The following is a 20,492-nucleotide window of genomic DNA, read 5'->3' as shown; positions in this document are numbered from 1 at the left end:
TTCAAGGTTCCTTTCCATTGAATCAACAAATTTTGTGCTTCTTTAATGTTAGACAAATTTAAGACTGATGTGAAATGAAGTCATACAATCTTTTCTGTCATAACACTTGGGCAAAGCTACTTAATGGATAGGTTGCATGCTTTTCATCATAAAATATAGTGACAACTTACATTCTTGTAGCACTTTAAGATTTGCAAAGAGTGTTCTTTTTTCATTAAACTCCACCCCCTCCCCCCAAACCCGAAACTCTTCCCTTCTGTCTTAGAATTGATACTAGGGAGTATCCATGGCCCCATTTGAACTCAGGATGCTCCTGCCTCCAGGCCTGGCCCTCTAGCTACTGAGCCACTTAGCTGCCCCCCATGAAGCACTTTTTCTTTCTTTTTTAAAAACTCTTATCTTCCATCTTATAATCAATATTGTGTTGTGTATTGGTTCCAAGGCAGAAGAGTGATGAGGGCTGAGCAATGGGGGTTAAGTGACTTGCCCAGGATTACACACAGCTAGAAAATAAGATTGAGGCCAAATCTGAACCTAGGACCTCAGTCTCTAGGCCTGACTCTCAATCCACTGAGCTACCCTGCTGCCCCCCAAAGCACTTTCTTAAGAACAAACCTGTCAGGGAAGTCATTTGGGATGAGAAAGATGTAACAAATGATACATAAAACCAAATGGAAGCTACAGTGTATAAAGAGTAAGTTGTCCATAAACCCAGGAAAGATTGCTTAACAGTGAAATTGACTCACTCAGAGATTAATATATTTAAGTAATTAATAGCAACACTACAAACTTCCTGTGGCCAGCACTAGATTTTTCATAGCAACTTGAAGGTAACATTAATGATTACATCTAGAGATTATTTCTCCCAAATGGACTTTTTACCAATAGAATAAAACCTAATTTAGCATGAATTTAGGGAACTTATGTTATGAGTATCTAGCACTATCTGAGTAAGATATGATTTCTATCCTTTAGATGGCTATAATCTAGAAAGGAGGAAAAATATATGTATACAAGTAACTATAATACAGGGCCTTAAGTGAGGAGAATCAGAAGGATGGTATAAAAACAACGTGCTGTAGAACCTCAGAGAGTGATGAGAATGACCATTTTTACTTAATTCTGAGGGAAGTGGCCTTGGAACTGATACTTAGTATTAATTCTAAGACAGAAAGTAAGTTTTTTTTTTTAAAGAATCAATTATAAATAGCTGGTTTGTATCTAATCTCCAGTTAACATTTTTAATAGGGAAATCACTCCAGAGAAAAAGGCATTTACCTTATTAAAAAATATTTACACCATAAATGTATGACAGCTAGGAGTCTCTAAAATGTAAGTTGCTTCAGTTATTGATCTGATTACTAACATTAATTATTTTGAAGAAAAAATAGATACAGTACCTAGGTTTTTGTTGTACTGAAGTTTTGGCAGCTGAGCAATCAAGAATAGGAAGTTAACCACAGGAAAATAGGGTAAACGTTTTGTTGTTATGTATATCTGGGGATTGAAAGGAAAGAAAAAAAATCAAACTTTCTTTGCATCATATACTTACTTTTCTTTTTATAAATTGTGTCCCCCCCCCTCCCCGAATATAAATACCCTTAAAGCCATGCGTGTTGAGTTTTTGTTTTAATCTATCCCCTGTGCTTTGCACAGGGCATGACAAATATTGAATACTTAATCAATGCTCTCAAGGGCCAAGTTTCCATCTTATTTTACATTTACTCTTCAGAAAGAATGGTTCAAAACAATGTAATTTTTCAATGGACAGATTGGTTCATTTGTGACTAGAGCATTTTCATCTCTCCCTACTTCAGTAATTAAAAAACCAGAAATATATGACTATTATCTTATTAAATATGAATCCCTTAAATACTCTGACAGGCCTAAGAAAATGTAATGTATGTGGGGTATGTGTGAAGGATAAATGGGAATGGGAAGAGAGGAATGGAAGACGGGGTAGGGAGGAGAGGAATCAAAGGGAAAAGAAAGGGAAAAAAAGGACAAAGCGAAGATATATACATGGTAGGGAGTAGAGAAAGTTCCATGTACCACAGGCTGCACTCTTCCTGCTAAAGGGGATGTTACAAATACTGATTACAGAGCTAGTCAAAATGACAAATCTGTTATGAAGCAATAGTGACTCAATATTTATCTGAATAAGCAAGTTACAGAGGAAGGACTACAGTTGAGCAGAGCACTAGACCTATTAAGAATGCTCCTTGTGCAATTTAACTTTGTCAAACCAATGCATTGTGAAGAGTGAGTCAATTACCTGATATAAACATGGGAATCTGACCTTATTCAGTGGATTGTGAATTCCTGCTGCTTCCAGATAGGCTGTGATTTCATACAACAGTGTATTGTCTTCCTTAGGGTAAGGAAGTGAAGGGTCCTGATAGTGAGCTTCGATATCAGCTAATATAGCTCTAAGTGAACATAAGTGTACATATAATAATCATAAAAACAGGGAACATAGAAAAACTTTAAATCATAAACTTAAAGTAAAAAAAAAAATCAACTTTAAGTTGTACAAGTGACTGCAAAAAGAGGATTAGCCTAGATGTGGTGTTTTTAATCTTTTTTGTGTCCCCTTTGCCAGTCTAGTGAAATCTAGGGATCATTTCTGAGAATAATGGTTTTAATATACAAAATATACAAAGTATATAGAATACAAAATATACAAAATACAAAATATAAAGGATTACACATAGGAAAACAATAATACTGAAATAGTTAAAATATAACTTCTCACCATCATTCATCATTTTAAGAGGATAATTCCACAAAGTTATTTTATCAAACAGTCAAAATGACACAAAACTATCTGAACTACTATTGAAATTTTCAACAGTTGATTAAATTATATTTCATTATTATTTTCTCTAACCTACTAATTTAGAGACAAAGCACTGATTTGGAATTTAGTAATACAGTCATTAAAATAGGAGAAACCAGTTATAATACTGAGGAAAAGAAAATCTTCAGAATAATAACAATAGTAATGATGATAATTAGTAATAATAATAGTTAATATTTATATAGCACCTCCTCTGTTCCAGATACTATTACAATTATTATCTCATTGATCCATACAACAATCCAGAAGTTAGGTGCTATTAATACTCCTATTTTACAGATGAGGAAATTGAGGTAAAGTGAGGCTAATAACTTGCTCAGGGTCACACAGCTAGTAAGTGTCTGAGTTGAGTTTGAACTCGAGTCTTCCTGACTCTTTCATCTATTGTCTCACCTAGCTGACTAGGTGATAGATGTGATTATACTCTGAAAACAAGAGTGTAAATTTTTGAGAACTTATACCTAATAAAATACCAAAAGAGCAGTTAAGAAAAGTGCAAAACTGTGATTTTTGATCAAGAACTTCCCCAGGGGCACAAGCTGCTATTTAAAAAACTCATTCTTACTTATTGAGATTTTCTAAAGCTGCTGCCAGGTGTTTGGAGTCAAATCTGCAGGAGTAATTTAGCTCATTAGCAATCTGTTGCCTCAAAACCTGCATTTGTCCAACCTATAGATAAAATGAGAAAGAGAAAACTTGGGTAAAGATAGCATTAGATGCAAAGGTGGATATCAAGGACTAAAGTGTGACCCATGACAGTCACTAGATTTAATAGCAGGTTTAGAAAGCATTAGGACCTTGAAGGAGTTTATAGTGATATCCATGACATTTTCCTAGGTCACATTAAGTGGTATCTCAGGTCTAGGTGTATAATTTGGATTATTTTTCCTTGTGCACTCAAAACTGCTCAGCTTTACAAAATCAGATGGCAGGTTACACTTATTGAGTTGGTTTTTCCCTCCTTGGAAAAAACTTATTTGTTCATGGCAAGAACAAAATGAGTTTACAGAGCAGAATATCACAAAACAAAACCTGAACATGATGGAAATTTGAAAACAATAACAAAAAAGACTGCATACTCCAATTATGAAATGACTCAAAGACAATATTTAGTTCAGAAAAAGGGCTAAGAATAGTATCTAATCCAACTCCTATTTTTAAGGACGAGGAAAGTAAGGCCCAGAGAGATGATGCAACTTTGCCCAAGGTCATACAAGTAGGGAATTCAGAGCCCAGATGCTCTTCTTTCAAACCCTGCACTCTTTCCATTACAACATGCTGTCCCCTTAAAGGATTGCCAAGAGTCTAAAGTGAGGAAGTTGTTAATGATATTCAAAAATAGGCCAGATTCAGAAACACAAATAATCCTCATCATTTTTCTTTTTTCTTAATCAATACCCAAGGCACTGTTTTGTTGACAGAAAACAGTTCAAGCTCCCCAAAGCCTAGGCTCCTAACATCTATGCACAAAATAAGCTATATATCCCATTCATATCTGGTTCTATAGTGAGCCATCCAGTGGTATTTGATGTAGATGCCCAGGTCTAGATTCATCACAGCATGTCGTAATACTTGGGTGAAGTATAGGTTGAATAGTACCGGAGCAAGGACACAGCCTTGTTTCACGCCATTGGAGATGTTGAAGCGATCAGAAGTCTCTCCACCAGATAGGACTTCCCCTGTCATGTCGACATGAAAGAGCTGGATCAGTTTGACGAATTTTGCTGGGCAACCGAGCTTGCTGAGGATCACCCACAATGCGTCCCTGTTCACTGTGTCGAACGCCTTTGTCAGGTTTATGAAGACAATGTAGAGACTCAGGTTCTGCTCAAGGCATTTTTCCTGCATTTGTCTCACCGTGAAGACCATGTCAATGGTGCTGTGATCTGGTCGGAAGCCACATTTTGATTCAGGCAGGTTCTGCTCTGAAACAGATGACAGGAGTCTGTTGAGTATAACACGGGCGAGGATCTTTCCAGCAGTGGAGAGTAGTGAGATGCCTCTGTAGTTGTCACAGGCTACTTGTGCGCCTTTGTTCTTATATAGGGCTACGATGGAGGCATCTCTGAGTTCTGGGGGTACGTCTTCCTCTTCCCATATGCTGGTCAGCACTATGTGGAACGCCTGGAGCACCTTTCCATTTAAGGCCTTGTACACCTCGGTTGGGATCCCGTCTTTACTGGGTGCCTTGCCTGCACTCATTTGTTTAATGGCTTTTTGGAAATCCTCTATTGAAGGAGGGACATCAAGTTGTTCAATGGTGCAGTTTTGGGGGATCTGGTCAAGGGTGCTTTGGTCGACTGAAGAGGGTTGGTTAAGAAGCTGACTGAAGTGTTCTTTCCACCTATTGCTGATGCCTTTTTTATTGTTTATGAGAGTGCCACCGTCAGAGGATAGCAAGGGAGTGGTGGTGGGTTTTAATGGCCCATAGACAGTCTTGAGGGCACTGAAAAATTGTTTTTGGTTTTTTGTATCAGCAAAGTGCTGGATTTCTTCTGCCTTTTATTACCTTCACCGCCTGACTGCAAAAACAAAGACAACAGAGAGACTCATCCTGGAAGCTCTCTTCGCGGATGACTGTGCTCTCATGGCCCACCAAGAAAATCATCTCCAAACCATTGTGGACAGGTTCTCCACCGCAACAAAACTGTTTGGCCTGACTATCAGCCTCAGCAAAACAGAGGTGCTGTTCCAACCTGCACCAGGGAGGCCAACGAACCAGCCGTGCATTACAATCGACGGCACACAGCTTCCTAACGTCAACACTTTCAAGTACCTGGGCAGCACCATCGCCCACGACGGGTCCCTAGACCACGAGATTAATTCCAGGATCCAAAAGGCCAGCCAGGCACTCGGGCGGCTGCGCTGCAAAGTCCTCCAACACAGCGGTGTAAGCACTGCGACGAAGCTCAAAGTGTACAACGCAGTGGTCCTCAGCTCACTCCTGTACGGTTGTGAGACATGGACACTGTACTGGAGGCACATGAAACAGCTGGAGCAATTCCACCAATGCTCTCTCTGGTCAATCATGAGGATCTGATGGCAGGACCGAATCCCCAACCAGGAAGTCCTCGATAGAGCCAACTCCACCAGCATCGAAGTCATGGTCCTCAACACCCGGCTACGATGGTCTGGACACGTCATCCGCATGGACCCACAGCGAATACCAAGACAGGTATTCTATGGTGAACTGTCAGCTGGACTCAGGAAACAAGGCCGACCAAAGAAAAGATTCAAGGATCAGCTAAAGTCAAATTTGAAGTGGGCTGGCATTACACCAAAGCAACTAGAACTTGCTGCCTCTGACAGAAGCAGCTGGCGAACCCACATTCACCATGCCGCCACCACCTTTGAAGATGAGCGACATCGATGTCTTGCCGCTGCGCGTGAACGCCGACACCAGGTCACAACCGCACCTCCCGTAACAACTGGCGTCCCAGGCCCTATGTGCCACACACTGTGCACCTCAGCCTTTGGACTCCAAAGCCACATGAGGGTAAGTACATCAATAGATGATAATGCACAAAGACAATTGTCATTCTCGGTCACCGAGAGACTACCACTATCTGGTTCTGTAACCAAGCTGATTAGTTTAGTGTGTTTCTTTAGCAAACGAACTTCACTTCAGAGAGAGGGGAAGGGAATATTTCAATGGGGAAGGAAATGCCTATCATTTCTGCCATCACTGCCACAAGGATAATTTTTTTTTAAACCCTTACCTTCCATCTTGGAGTCAATACTGTGTATTGGTTCCAAGGCAGAAGAGTGGTAAGGGCTAGGCAATGGGGGTCAAGTGACTTGCCCAGGGTCACACAGCTGGGAAGTGTCTGAGGTCAGATTTGAACCTAGGACCCTCCCATCTCTAGGGCTAGCTCTCAATCTACTGAGCTACCCAGCTGCCTCCAAGGATAATTTTTTTTAAAGAACCCTTACCTTATGTTTTAGAATTCATCATAAGTATTGGTTCCAAGGCAGAAGAGTAGTAAGGGTTAGGCAATGACTTGCCCAGGGTCACATAGCTAGGAAATATCTGATTCCAAATTTGAACCCAGTACCTTATATCTCCAGGCCTGGTTCTCTAGTTACTGAACCACCTAGCTACTCCAAGGGTGCATTCTTCTTTTATTCTTTCCAAGAATAAAAGATGTTTTGAAGAAAGTGAGGATGGATCAAGTATAAGAATAGCTCTAGCTATTGAATACAGAAAGAATGGTAACACTGAGTAACTTTAAATAATAGGAAAGTCATATACTTGTGAGAATACAGAATCCTCAACTGTAGGATAAACTATTATATGTTAGAGAAAAAAGGCCATGTAATGCTTAATTTATGAATATGCTTACCTTCATGATAGCCTCAAGATATGGTGTCCAAATCTTCTGAGTTTTGGCAATGGCAGAAAAATATGTTTTATTTGCATTTGCTGGAAAGTTGATACATAATTTGCTAGTTAGTAAATTCAGAGAGATGATGATTTTACATTTTCTGGCAAATCAGATGAAGGACACTTACCCACAATGCCTTTCAAGGGACTGATGGCACTCATAAGGGCTTTTAAGGTATCCTGAACAGCTTTGTCTCTGAGGACAAGTTTCTGAAACAGTCCAAGGAAATTCTACAGAATGCAAATTAAAACAGAAAAAAAGGAAATGATAAAAAACCTGAAAACAATGGGAATTTGAAAACAACAACAAAAAAGACTGTATACTCCAATTCTGAAATGACTCAGAGTATACAAGAAACTTAGAAAACCTGAAGCTATGATGACAGATCATTGGATTTAGAATACTAGCATTTGAAGGGACCTTCCAGTTTACCCTCATCTTCTTGTTGTTGGGGGAAGTGAAGCCCAAAGAGGGGAACTTGCCAAAGCCACACAAACAGCAGGAAACAGGGCTAGGGTTTGAGCCCAGTTTTCTTGGCTTAAAATCTTGTTTGTTACTCTTTCTACTATACCACCCAGCTTTTCATTTACAGATGGGAACATAGAAGCAATCAGAAACTATTAGGAAGGTCCCTTGTTGTGGAACTCACCAACTATTAATTTGTCTCACAAGATAAAATCTTTTGTTTATAAGAACTGAAATATATTAAAGGGATTCCAGAAATATTCATTTCTTTCTGTGGGTAATTCTATAAATCAGGATTTATAGATACAAAAAAAAAATTCCAGCTACTCATTAAGCATCACTGATTGCTATTTCTCTTGAGATTAATAAGAAGACACATAAGGAGGAAGGAACAAGTAGGATCCTAAGCCAGTCTCACCTGCAATTCTTTGACAATCATAAAACACAACAGCCTGTCCAATCCATTTAGCCCAAAGGTGCCTAAGGTAGTTTGGATTTCTGAGAAAAGATGGCTGCTGGTAACTTCCTGGTGAGTCTTCATGTCATACCAAGTGTTCAGTTGATCAATATAACAAGTTGTTCTAGCAAAAAACCAAAACAAAATAAAAAATGAACATAAGCATTTTAAGAAGAATTGAATTTTGTAGGGTTTTCAGGAACCAAGACTTCAGTGATGAGCTTGACTTACCTTATTTACCTGTCCAATAAAAACACAGGTACTTGAAAGCAAAAAAAAAAATCACAACTCTTTATTCTACTTGGCTTATACCATAAAACTGATATGATCAAAGTAGTGAACTGACTTGTTACTTTGGAATCACATCAGCAGAATCCTCTGTAATACAAAAGGTCTGTGGCCTAGAATGTAGCATAAATTTCCATATAACCCCACACATAAAAGACTAAGAGGCTGGGGAAAAACAAAGCCTTGTTGCACATAGGTCCTATGACTTGTGAAAGAGAATTCTTTATTCTATTGTCTATCCTGAGTTAACACTAACTGAAGTACCTCACTAGATTGTGAAGACAAGATTTAACTCTTATTGTCTGCCTTTTGATTGAATCAACACTGTGATTGGCCCCAGTGAAGAGGGGAAGGGACAAGGAGCCACCATAAAAGCCACAAAATCCTTTGGCTTGAGGCAAGTCATTTGTTAAAATGAGTGTTAACTCAATCAGTCAGAAACTTGTGAATTCTTTTAAGAGTTCACACCCTCAGAAACTGTTCAATCAGTAAACTGTGAACCTTTTTGATGAAAAATTGAACTTCAGAAGGTGAGAAATCACTCCCATAGACACTGCACCTGGGAAGTGCTAGACAATTGGGAAACTGATTGGGGTCTGTGAAGAGGGGCAAGGACAAGAAGTCACCATAAAAGCAAGGCTGGAACTCCTTCAGAGGCAGATTGTCTTTGAGAAGATAGTCTGAAGATATTGTCTTTTGGAGACAGTCTTCTGACTGGGGAGAGTCTTCAAGGGAGCTTTGCTGGAGACTTCAGCTTGGATTGTGGGCTTGGAACTTGGCTTCAACTTAAGACTCTGACTTTTGGCCTACTTTGTTGGGTGAGTAAAAGGCTGACTCCTTTCCTAATTTCCTAAGAGACTAATTTCCATCTTGGAGGAGGCCCTGTGGTTACTCACCACCAATCTTCCTGATTAAGAATGAATTAATCTCTGCCTGGATTAAGCAGACCTGAAGTAAACATTTAGGTTGATAGGACAGAGAACTTCTCTAACCTCTTCACATTTCTCTACTTTATTGTTTCCTTTCCATTTTGTAAATATCTGTAATTAAATTTCTGACCCGAGATATAATAAATATTGGCGACCATATTGTTTCATAAAATTATTATCTAACCATTAAATTTAACCCTTACAGACTCCATAACTGGGGCTATTTCCACTGCACCATGAGGGATCATTTTTGGATGGTGACCGACTCCTGTGAATCTTAAAATTTCTCAGACTCTACCTTGGAACATTATCTTAAGGTTATGGTTAAGGTTATTCCCCATTTAAACAATGGAGGTACTTGATCAGGAATGTATTGGGAACTTTAAAATTACTCCATCCATACTTAGGCATACTTTAGGGGAAGATAAAGTTGTAAAACTCCTGATGGAACAATGAGAAAAAGTCCCCAACCCATACTTATAGTGAGGCCAAGCCCTTAAGCTAGACCTATTTTTAGATCTAATACAAAAGGGTGCTAAGTACCTATGAAGGTCAAACTAATCACTAAAAGGTCAAGCAACTTACAAGGGGCAAGCTTAGCAAAGAGGTGAGAAGTACTCAGAAGATATAATCTCCCCAGAGAAGGTGAGAACTAAAAACTAAGAATGGGCTGTCCTAGGAAAAATTTAGGGGAGGTGACACAAGAGAAATTTCTCTTTAAAAGGAGCTGTCTGAACCAGTTCAAGGGTAGTTCAAATTAATTCAGCTTTGGTAGCTGAATTGGAGGTCAGGAGTCAGAGGAGGCTGCTGGGTCTCTGAACACTAGAGTTTTGCTTGTGGTGAGTGATTAAAGACTGACTTAGTTTCTCTCTTAAAGAGAAAGGCCTAGGCCCTAGCCTTTTCCTACTATTTCCTCTTACCCATGTCTTTTTCCCTTTCCTTAATTCCTTCATTTATATTAATTAAAATCTCCACAAGACCCAGCTGACTTGGGTATTTCATATTTGGGAATTTTTCCCATGGCGACCACTTATTTTTGATATAAAATCAAGACACTAAAAATTATCTTTACAGTTTGGGCAATTCACAGTCTTGAAACCCATATTTTCGTGGTCACATTCCCTAGTCTAGTGAATTAACTATTCATCCTTCTCCACATATCTTTGTAGCAACTGAAAAGGTGATGAATATATCAACTATCCCATTATCCAAGTCATTAAAAAAAAATTCAGCAGCACCAGACAAAGCCTAGGATCCCTTGGGAACTTATTATTAATTTTTAAGTTAGTTTATTAATTAGTTACTCAAGAAAATCTTAACTAGCCAGTAGATTCCCTCCAGAATCCAAATGGGTGCCAGAGAGTATAAGCAGGGACAAAGGAAGCAACAAAAAAGCTCAAGTTCCTATGACACAGGCCAATATACACAACCTTCTGTGTTGTCACTATTCAGTCCCTCCCCAAGACAATTTCTGATTGGAAAACTGTCACTGAGATGGACCTAGAGACCCCAACTCCTCCATCATTACTTCATCACAGGAGGGAGGGGGGGGGGGAATCTTAAGGATTATAGCAAACCCTTTTCCTCCCTGCCACAAGGCTGGGTCAATATGGCTACTTCATGCATGGTAGATAGAGCTTGCTCCTTTAATTTAATCTTTTTGTCCCCCAATTTTTTATTAATAAAATCCTTTTACCTTTCACCTTAGAACTGTGAAGATTGGATTTGGCTCTCCCCTGATTGTAACAATGAAGGTACTTAGCTCTTCCTTGATTGTGAAGATTAAATTGTAATTTGTTGACTTAATCCTCAAAAAATGTAAGCACAGTACTTAGAGTTGAGTGGGAAGATCTGCCCACGTTAGATCTAATCACCAAAGGTGTAAATATCTTACTTAATCATGAAGTGGGAGGTTTGTGACCCACATGTGTGTGATAGTGGGTAACGAATTAGAATCAACTAACTGCCTTCTGGGAAGTCGTAGAGCAGGGTGTCAGATGTGATTGGTAGACATGGAATTAGGGGAAGTGATGTAAGAAAAAAGGTCTTTAAAAGAAAGAGACAAGGGTCCAAACAAGGTTGGTTGTTGAAGGTGGCTGTTCTTCTGGGAGTTTGAAAGAGACACACTTGGAGTGGAGCCTGCTGGAGTTGAGGCTGATAAAGAATCTGCTGATTGAACTGACATGTGGTGTGTGTAAAGGCTGACTTCCTTTCTTTGGCCTCCCTCTCTCCTCCCTCTCTCTTCTCTTTCTCTCTTCCTTAATATCTTCCCTCTATTGTAAAATAAACTAACATGAATTTCATTTGACTTTAGTAATTCATTTTTGGGATTTAGAAATTAAATCCCGGCCAGACAATTAAATATTCAGTCCAACCATAAAATTAACAGAATCAATACTATGAATTGGCTCCAAGGCAGAAGAGTGGTAAGGGTGAGGCAACTGGGGATAAGTGACTTGTCCAGAATCACACAGCTAGAAAATGTCAGAGGCCAAATTTGAACCTTGGACCTCCCATCTCCACATATGCCTTTCAATCTACTGAGCCACCTAGCTTTCAGTAACTTAATTCAGTCTTTAAAGTGGGTCAAATGGCTGCTTGGCCCTGCCCCAAATCCTGCTATCTTAACAAAAGGGAGCACCCAGTCTATTTCGTAGTCTAGGGGAGAAACTCTTTGTAGCTTTAGCTTGGAATCAGTCAGTTTTTCAGGGAGGGGCTAAAGAGAAAAATATTTCACAAAAAATATCCCAATTCAGTATTACTTTTCCACACTTGCAAAGGAGACATCAGTTTATTTATCATTACTCTTTGGTCAATCACTGAAAAATTTTATCCAAATCATAAAGCCACAGTGCCCAGTACAATGCTATTACAGTGACAAAACTGCCTAATTATAGATCATTCAACTAACTGTTCTCAATCTGGACTAAATGAAGATCCTAGGTGTTTTTACATATCCTAAATATTGCCCAATTTTAAGCCCAGTTTAAGTTGCTCTCATTAATGAAGTCTACCCTGATCAACTTTGGTGTCTTCTTATCAATAAATCCTAATTATATTTTAAGTGTGGGCCATCAGTTTGTTCTTCTGTCAATTGTTTCACAGAATTTTGCTTCCCCAATTAAGATTATAAACTTATTGAGAGTAGGGTCTATGCCTTGGACTTCCTTATGGCATTTAGCAAAATCACTTCACTTTGTGATTGACTGAATCAATATAATCTCATTACCACTACTGTGAAATTAGTTTAGTATTGATGTCTTACACACGATAGATCAAGAATATTATAAGTATATACATGCAAGGAGATATATTTCATTGTTATTTAGTAAATTACTGAGGTAGTTTATAAAGGTAATCAGTCATCAGAAAACTAAAAGAGCTAGGTGGCTAAATAGAGTGCTTTAATGAGAATTACTAAGATCTGAATTCAAATTTTGCTTTAGACACTTTACTATCCTTGTAATCTTGGTTATGTCATTTAACATCTGTCTGTTAGTTTCCTCACTTGTAAAATAGGGATAATAAAGAACTTACCTACAGGGTTCTTGTGAAAATAAAATAATATTTATAAAACATTTTGCAAACCTTAAAGCACTATATAAACTCCAGTTGCTTTATTATTAATATATTGCTCACAGTACTAAACATTTCTCACAGAGAAATTTATGTCTAGGAAAATCAGAGATAATCATTCATTCATACACTAATGAAAATTTATAGAATGGAATAACTGAATAATAAAGGTGAAAATTCCTTCAGTAAGCAAATGGTGAGACTGGGATTAAAACCTTACATATGATAATTTTTGCTTACTTATGCTACTTCCACTGCATTCATGTTTTTAAAGAAAGGATCACTAGAAAATAGATGTCAGAAATAGGTGTCACTTTGTTATATGTATTAGTGAAGTTAAGCGAAGAAAGAGTTAAAAGAATTGCTCAATGTGTTAGGATGACTATGAAGAGATTGGAATTCCAATATTCTGACACCCAAGGGTCAATAATCCTCAATGTCTACAAATTGTTTTGCCACAGTCTCCTATCAAGTAATGAGCTTTGGTGCACTGTTTCTGTTATTAAATAAAAATTGTCCTCTTAAAAAAAAAATTCTAGGTGTGAGGTTGTAGTTTGAGTCAATGTACATGGTGAAAAGGAACTGGGTCACAAGCTAGGAGACCTGGGTTCAAATGCTGGTGAGGAAGTTCTCTTTTTCTGACACTATCATTCTTCAGAGCTCTGGGCTCTAAACTGTGGCAATGTCCTTGACCCCTCACTCTTCCTCCTCAGCACATAAAATTGCTGGCTAGATCTCATTTCTATCACTATTGTATCTCCAACCTCCATCCCCTTCTCCCTAGTTGTTTGATACCTCCCCACCCCCCATCACATCTTGTCTGTGTGAATTTTAGAACTATTCCACCCTAATCAGACCATTCTTTAGAAGATGTGATTTAGCTATTTCCTGATCAGTAACAATGGAGATACTTGGAATAACAGAATCAGGTCTTGGAAACTACATTTCTCCTCCCTTCTTAGTTTAACAAGATTTTGAAGGTTTGCATCAAATTCAAGATTTAATTATCTAAGGAATGGCCTTCAACAGACTTGCAGAAAAAAGGACAGACCTCTGGGCTGTCCTAAGTCAAGCTAAGTCCTCATTGGTACAAATGAGACACAGAAAAGTGATGTAAAAAACGTCCATATAAGGCACGGCACTTCCTGTCTCTTCCTCTTTCCCTGGAGAGGCGACTCTGGCTGGCAGCATGCTAGGCATTCAGATATCGTGGGAGTGGTGGCAGTCATTGTCTCAGTTTTGTCCTTGACCTGATTCAGGTTCAGGCATCTCAGCTGAGCCCCTTTTGGAGTTCAGGTTGATTCCTTCCTCCTTCACACTCCAAACCTTACACTTTCTAGATCTTCTAATCTTTCCACCCAGTGCCAGCCAGGCAGGGGTGGGGAGGTGGGGAGGTGGGGTGGGGTGGGGTAAGAGAAATCCTTCACCCTTTCCTTCTCCCTTCTTCTTAATCTTCTCTACTATATCAATCAAATCACCATAAAATTTGGCAGCTGACTTGGGTATTTTATTATTTGGGTTTTTCATTAGGATTTTTAATAAATAAAATCCTTGGCGCCCTAAATTAATTATACCTTCAGTCTCAGCCATAATTTCACCCTTTACACCTGGACTGATCTAACAACTCCTAATTGGTCACCCTACTCCCCTCTCCGGTTACCTGCATATACAGGTAGCAAAGGAATTTTCCTAAAGTAGGTCTGACCATGTTACTCTCCTACTTAAACTCCAAGTGGCTCCCTATCTCATCTAAGGACAAGCCAACTCTTCTTTTTGTTTTTTAAAGCCTGTCGCAACATAGCACTGGCATATCTTTCCAGTCTTAAATAGTACTTCCTTTCCCACAATCCATGGTTCAACCAAACTGGTCTCTTCTGGCTGTTCCTCACACGGCACTCCAGCTCATTTTTGATTCTGGATGCCCTTTGACCTCACAGCTGCTTCTTAGACTCTTTTCTTTCAAAATTCTGCTCAAGCACCAATTTCTACATGAAGCCTGTCCTGATCTTCTTCCCTTCCCCTTTATTCCAAACATACTTTGAATTTAAAGGAGAAAGTATGGCATAGTAGTAAGAGCTGGCCCTTAGATTGAAAGACCTGGGTTTCTATCTCCATGAGATAATATCTGGAAAGGGCTCAGCACAGTGCAGCAAGGCACATGTTAGGAGTTTAGGAAATGCTTGTTCCCTTCCTCCTTCCCACCTGACACTTTGGGCAAATCACTTAACATCTCAGCAGTCTCAGGAAATTCTCTAATACTATAATTATCAGACAAGATACTCCCTATATCAAAGACACCATAGTTCCAGTCCCTATACTTTGTATATACTTATTTATGCAATGCTTTCTCTCCTGAACAACTAGTGACTTAGGGTTAAGAAGTGGTTTCATTTTGTTCATTGTAACCTCAGTACCCGATATGTGTTAGGTTCCTAAGGAATGCTTGTTAATTGGTTGATTAGTGCCTAGTAGCTATATGAGCATGGGCAAATCATTTCCCTTCACTGAACCTCAATTTCTCCATCTGTGAAATGGAGATAATAATACTTGTACTGCCTCTCTCTGGGATTATTAGGAGGAAAGTGTTTTATAAACCATAAACCTTTATATATAAAACATTAATACTTCAGTGAATCCATAGCCCTATAGACAAGATTATTTCTTCCAAGGGCATCAAGCACACAATCCATCTGCACCTTCTCATTTGCTGTAATTTCTGTCCACTTGTACCTATAAATCCTTGTAAAGCAGCCATAAGTTTTCCTGCAGGTCTATTAACATTAAAATGTATGAAGGCAATCCTCAGGCTGTCTATTATCTGTTAACTTTTCTGACTGTGCATTCCCTGGCTCACATCTTTTTTGCTGATACCTTGTCAATAATTCAATTTGACAAATATTTATTGATCATCTACTATGCATAAGGTACTCTGCTAGAAGATGGGGACATAAAAAAAGAATGTTGTGACCTATGTTCATCATTGCCCTTTGGTACACAATTCTGAGTCTTTGGAGCTCCTGGCATTCTATGATCTGCAACGATATAGTTTCTGAGAGAATACTAGGGTTAAACGGATGGACATTTTTACTACAAACCTAGCAAATTGGCAATGATGAAGAAGATGGGAATAATCATTGTTGGAGGGATTGTGGAAGACACTGTTGGTAGAACTGTGACACCATTCTGGAAGGTGATTGGGAATTACACTAAGAAAATGATGAAAATATATTCGGAATCTTTGACCCAGAGATCACTAGGCATAGACTTCAAAGGAATTAAAGGACTGAAAGGACCTATATATATATATCAAAATATTTTTAGCAGCAATTTTTGTAGTAGCAAAGATCTAAAACTAGATGCCTGTCATTTGGAGAATGGACAAACAAATCCAGTCTTACTTGGATATGATGACAATGAAGAATGTAGGAAGGCACAGCAAGACTTATATAAGCTCAGGGACAACTAGGTGGCTCGGTGGATAGAGGGCTAGGCCTGGAGATGGGAGGTCTTGGGTTCAAATCTGGTATCAGATACTTTCTAGCTGGGCAAGTGACTTAACCCCCACTGCCTAGCCCTAACTACTCTTTTGCCTTAGAACCAATACACAATATTGATTTTAAGAGGGAAGGTAAGGGTTAAAAAAAAAAAGTCTTAAATGAGCTCTAGTCACTGAGGCAAATATAGGTTAAGGGACTAGCCCGGGATCATTACATAGCTAATAAATCTCTGAGGCTTAATTTGAACTCAGGTCTTCCTGACTCTAGGTCTAGTGCTCTTTGTACTGCTGAAAGCCCCATCCAACTTTCCAAATAAAACCTGTTCTAGTCTCTTACTCCTGTTCAATCCTGGGCTCAGTTCTCTGTTCAATTAGAGCATCCATACAAGATATGGACAGATAGATGATGGAACACTTCAATGGTTCATCCATCCCACTGAATATTATTGTTTGTCTATATAAATGCCAGTTTTGTTACACATTATCATAGAGATTTACAGAAATGAGAATTATTACTGAGAGTAGACTGGCCAAGAAATTCTTAACATTCTTTGACAACAACTATACTTTTTGGAAAAGTAGAGGGAGTAAAGAGAAATGATGGCAAACTTCACTCTGCAAGGGGGCATTGAGGGCTCTTGAGAACAAAATCCTAGTGGGTACTCATTCTGATGGGGAAGAAAAGGAGAACCATCTAAAAAGACTGAAGGGGCTAAAAAGGAGCCATGTACCAACTTGCTGAGCTCCCAGAAGAATGGCAAATCTCTCAAGTACTTCTATGACTACTTTAGCAGTGATGTAAGAAAATAGGGGAATTATTCTGCAGAGAAATTTGAACAATCACAGAGATTTCTTTTCTGCCAGTGAGTGGTCCTGAGGGAGGTACTCGGGAAAATAACCTGGATACATAAAACAAATGTTTAACTGCATAAAGATTTATATACTCGTTATTTGTTTATTTAATAAATTTATGCATTTATATGGTACCTTAAGGTTTACAAAGAGCTACTGTCACAATATTATAAAGTAAAATACTAAAAGTGTTATACTAATTTATAGACAATTAAACTGATAATTAGAGAAATTAAGTGACTTGCTCCTAAACCCATAGAAAAGGTAGAATATTTGAGTTTAGATATCTAAATCAATAGTTATTTTTTCATTCTATGCAAAGAGATTTAAATTATCCAGGATGGCCCAGATTCAGTGTAGCACAAATACTTACTTGGGATCCGTAATCCGCAGTATTTCTCTGCAGAGTCGACCAATAAAAGTTACAGATTCATCGACAGGAGTGAATTTCGGTATAGGAATATGAGTGGACTGATACATGCTTTGCCAGTCTTGAATCTAAAAATGAAAGCCATATGCATATTTTGGATTAGGTGAATTAGATTTTTTATAGATCATTTATTGTAACAATTTTAACACAGAATGAAGAAAGGCAAAAATAAATGATCCTTTTTTCAAAGACTTTTCAAAAACCAAACTAGTATTAAAGTCTTCAAGTTGGGGGCAGCTGGGTAGCTCAATGGATTAAGAGCCAAGCTTAGAGACAGGAGATATTAGTTTCAAATTTGGCCTCAGACACTTCCTAGTTGTGTGACCCTGGGCAAGTAATTTAATGACCATTGCCTGTCCGTTACCACTCTTCTGCCTTGGATTCTAAGGCAAAAGGTAAGGGTAAAAAAAAAAAGACAAAATTTAAGGGGTCTTACAATCTTATAAAATTGGGGAAGGGTTAACTATATGACCAGAGAATTGTAGTTTTTGCACTATGAATATGATCTTTCTCAGTATGTTATATTATTATTACCTATTCTGTGGGAATAGTCTGAGGATAAGTTTATAACCATTACCCATGATGATTTTGTTGTTCAGCTGTTTCAGTCATGTCCAATTTTTCATGACCCCAATTGGAGTTTTCTAGGCAAAGATACTTGAGTGGTTTGCTTTTTCCTTGTCTGGCCAATTTTACAGATGGGGAAACCTAGGCAAACAAAGTTAAGTGACTTGCCTAGGGTCACACAGCTAAGCAAATGTCTGAGACTGGATTTGAACTCTGGTCTTTCTAACTTTAGGCCTAGCACTCTATCCAGGGAACCACTTAACTGTCCCATCCATATTTTATCCTAAAATATGAAAGTGAAAGAGTATGGGATATGTTTAACTTTGTAGACTAAAAGACTCAAGGGCAGTGAGTACATATAGTTGTTAAATTACTGAACAGGTTACTGAAGAAACCTGTGCAACCTGCTTCACTAAAGTTTTTATAAAAAAAACTTGATCTTGGTGAACTCATCTTCTCTCATGGCTTCTCTTATCTCTATAGGGCAGTGATAACTAGCCTTTTAGAGGGGCAGGTGATGTCCTCAGACTTGAGTGGAGAGGGGGAGAGGAGCAACCCTGCCCTGCATCCCTCTGGCTTTCTAGTAATGAACTCTGTGCTGGGACAACAGCAGGAGTGCCTACAGAGTGGGTTCTGAGTGCCCCCTCTGGCACGCATGCCATAGATTTGCCTCCATGTCTCTAGGGCATTCTCCAATAAGTGTCTTGAATCTTGACCTCTCTCCTGAGCTCTAAAAAGACCTAGTTGAGATTTATACCTGGAAGTCCCATCAATCAAAACTCAATCTTTCTAAAACTGAAATTATCATCATCTACCTTCCTATTACCATACAAAACCAAATCTTCCTCCTGATTTCTCTATTTCTATTAATGGTATCATCATTCTCTGAATCCAACTGATTTGATAACTTGGGAGTAAAATTTTTATATCCTCCCATATTCAATGAGTTGCTGAATCCTGCTGACTTTTCCTCAATAACAACATTTGACATTTCCCTACCTGGCAGGATGCTGATTCCAATTCCTTTGGGAAGTATAATGGGAAAAGGATAGAAATAGGATAAGACATAAGAGAAATGGAAGGCTGTATTTAAGGAACATACTAGAAACTCAAGGGAAAGAATTTTAGCAGGCAGAAGGCAGAGGAGGAACAGTTTGGAACTGACAACAGATAGAGTGATTTCCTATAGGAGGTTTGGCTCTTCCTGTTCGGAAGGGAGGAGGAAAGGTGGGTTTTTCAGAGCTCAGCTATCTTAGCCTGACTGTGGAAAAGGAGTTGTTAAATTTATGGTTGGACTGAATATACTTAATTGGTCACCAGGGATTAAATTACTAAATCCCAAAAATGAATTACTAAAGTCAAATGAACTTTATAGTAGTTTATTTTACAATAGAGGGAAGATGTTAAGGAAGAGAGAAGAGAAGGAAAGGGGAGAAAGAGAGAGAGTGAGAGTAACAGCGAATGAGCTCCGGCTTTCTCTGAGCCAGGTAGTGATTCTAAGGCCCCAGCAAGGGGAAAGGAGTCTCAAGATGATAGGCCTTTCTCAGAGGCTAATGCCTCCAGAAAGGCCAAGGAAAGGAAGTCAGCCTTTACACTCACCACATGTCAGTTTAATCAGTAGATTCTTTATCAGCCTCAACTCCAGCAGGCTCCACTCCAAGTGTGTCTCTTTCAAACTCCCAGAAGAACCTTGTTCAGGCCCATGTCTCTTTCTTTTAAAGACCTTTTTTCTTGTGTCACTTCCCCTAATTCCATATTTACCAATCACAGCTGACACTGTTCTAGGACTGTCCAGAAGGCAGTTATTGGATTCTAATTCATTACCCACTATTGCAAACATGGGTTGCAGACTTCTCACTTCATGATTAAGTGGGATATTTACACCTTTGATGATTAGATCTAACATGGGCAGATCTTCCCACTCAACTTTAAGTATTATGTTTGCATTTTTGGGGATTAAATATAAAAAATTGACAGGGGATTACAATTTAATCTTCACAATCAAGGAAAAGCTAAGTACCTTCATTGTTACAATCAGGGAAGAGCCACATTCAATCTTCACAGAGTAAAACCTTAAAATATCTTTGGAGGTTCTCTGTTTGACTGGGGAACATCTAGAAAAGGATTTGATCATACCTGCTATGCTTTCCAGAAGGTATTTATTTAAAAATCCTGTCAGATGGGCTT

At 38.7% G+C, this 20,492-nt stretch overlaps 1 protein-coding gene across 7 annotated transcripts in view; it reads right to left on the bottom strand.

Annotated features, from left to right (window-relative positions):
• Nucleotides 1-20,492, bottom strand: part of WASHC5 (WASH complex subunit 5) — an 84,896-nt gene that overhangs the window by 16,806 nt on the left and 47,598 nt on the right. For 4 of the 7 annotated variants that reach the window (XM_056823100.1, XM_056823099.1, XM_056823102.1 and 1 more), the window contains exons 20-26: nucleotides 17,682-17,806; nucleotides 8,129-8,291; nucleotides 7,373-7,475; nucleotides 7,204-7,283; nucleotides 3,426-3,529; nucleotides 2,300-2,429; nucleotides 1,401-1,497 (exon numbers count right to left, since the gene is read on the bottom strand). In XM_056823100.1, coding sequence (XP_056679078.1) covers nucleotides 1,401-1,497; nucleotides 2,300-2,429; nucleotides 3,426-3,529; nucleotides 7,204-7,283; nucleotides 7,373-7,475; nucleotides 8,129-8,291; nucleotides 17,682-17,806 — 802 coding nt within the window. Of the gene's footprint in view, nucleotides 1-1,400; nucleotides 1,498-2,275; nucleotides 2,430-3,425; nucleotides 3,530-7,203; nucleotides 7,284-7,372; nucleotides 7,476-8,128; nucleotides 8,292-17,681; nucleotides 17,807-20,492 lie in introns of all 7 variants that reach the window. The other 3 variants (XM_056823101.1, XM_016431890.2, XM_056823103.1) reach the window with 1 other exon arrangement.

This window comes from Monodelphis domestica, chromosome 3 (assembly GCF_027887165.1).
Source record: "Monodelphis domestica isolate mMonDom1 chromosome 3, mMonDom1.pri, whole genome shotgun sequence".
Lineage (NCBI taxonomy): Eukaryota > Metazoa > Chordata > Mammalia > Didelphimorphia > Didelphidae > Monodelphis > Monodelphis domestica.
The sequence above is the reverse complement of the archived record's forward strand: the minus strand, read 5'-3'. Positions and strand labels throughout refer to the sequence as shown.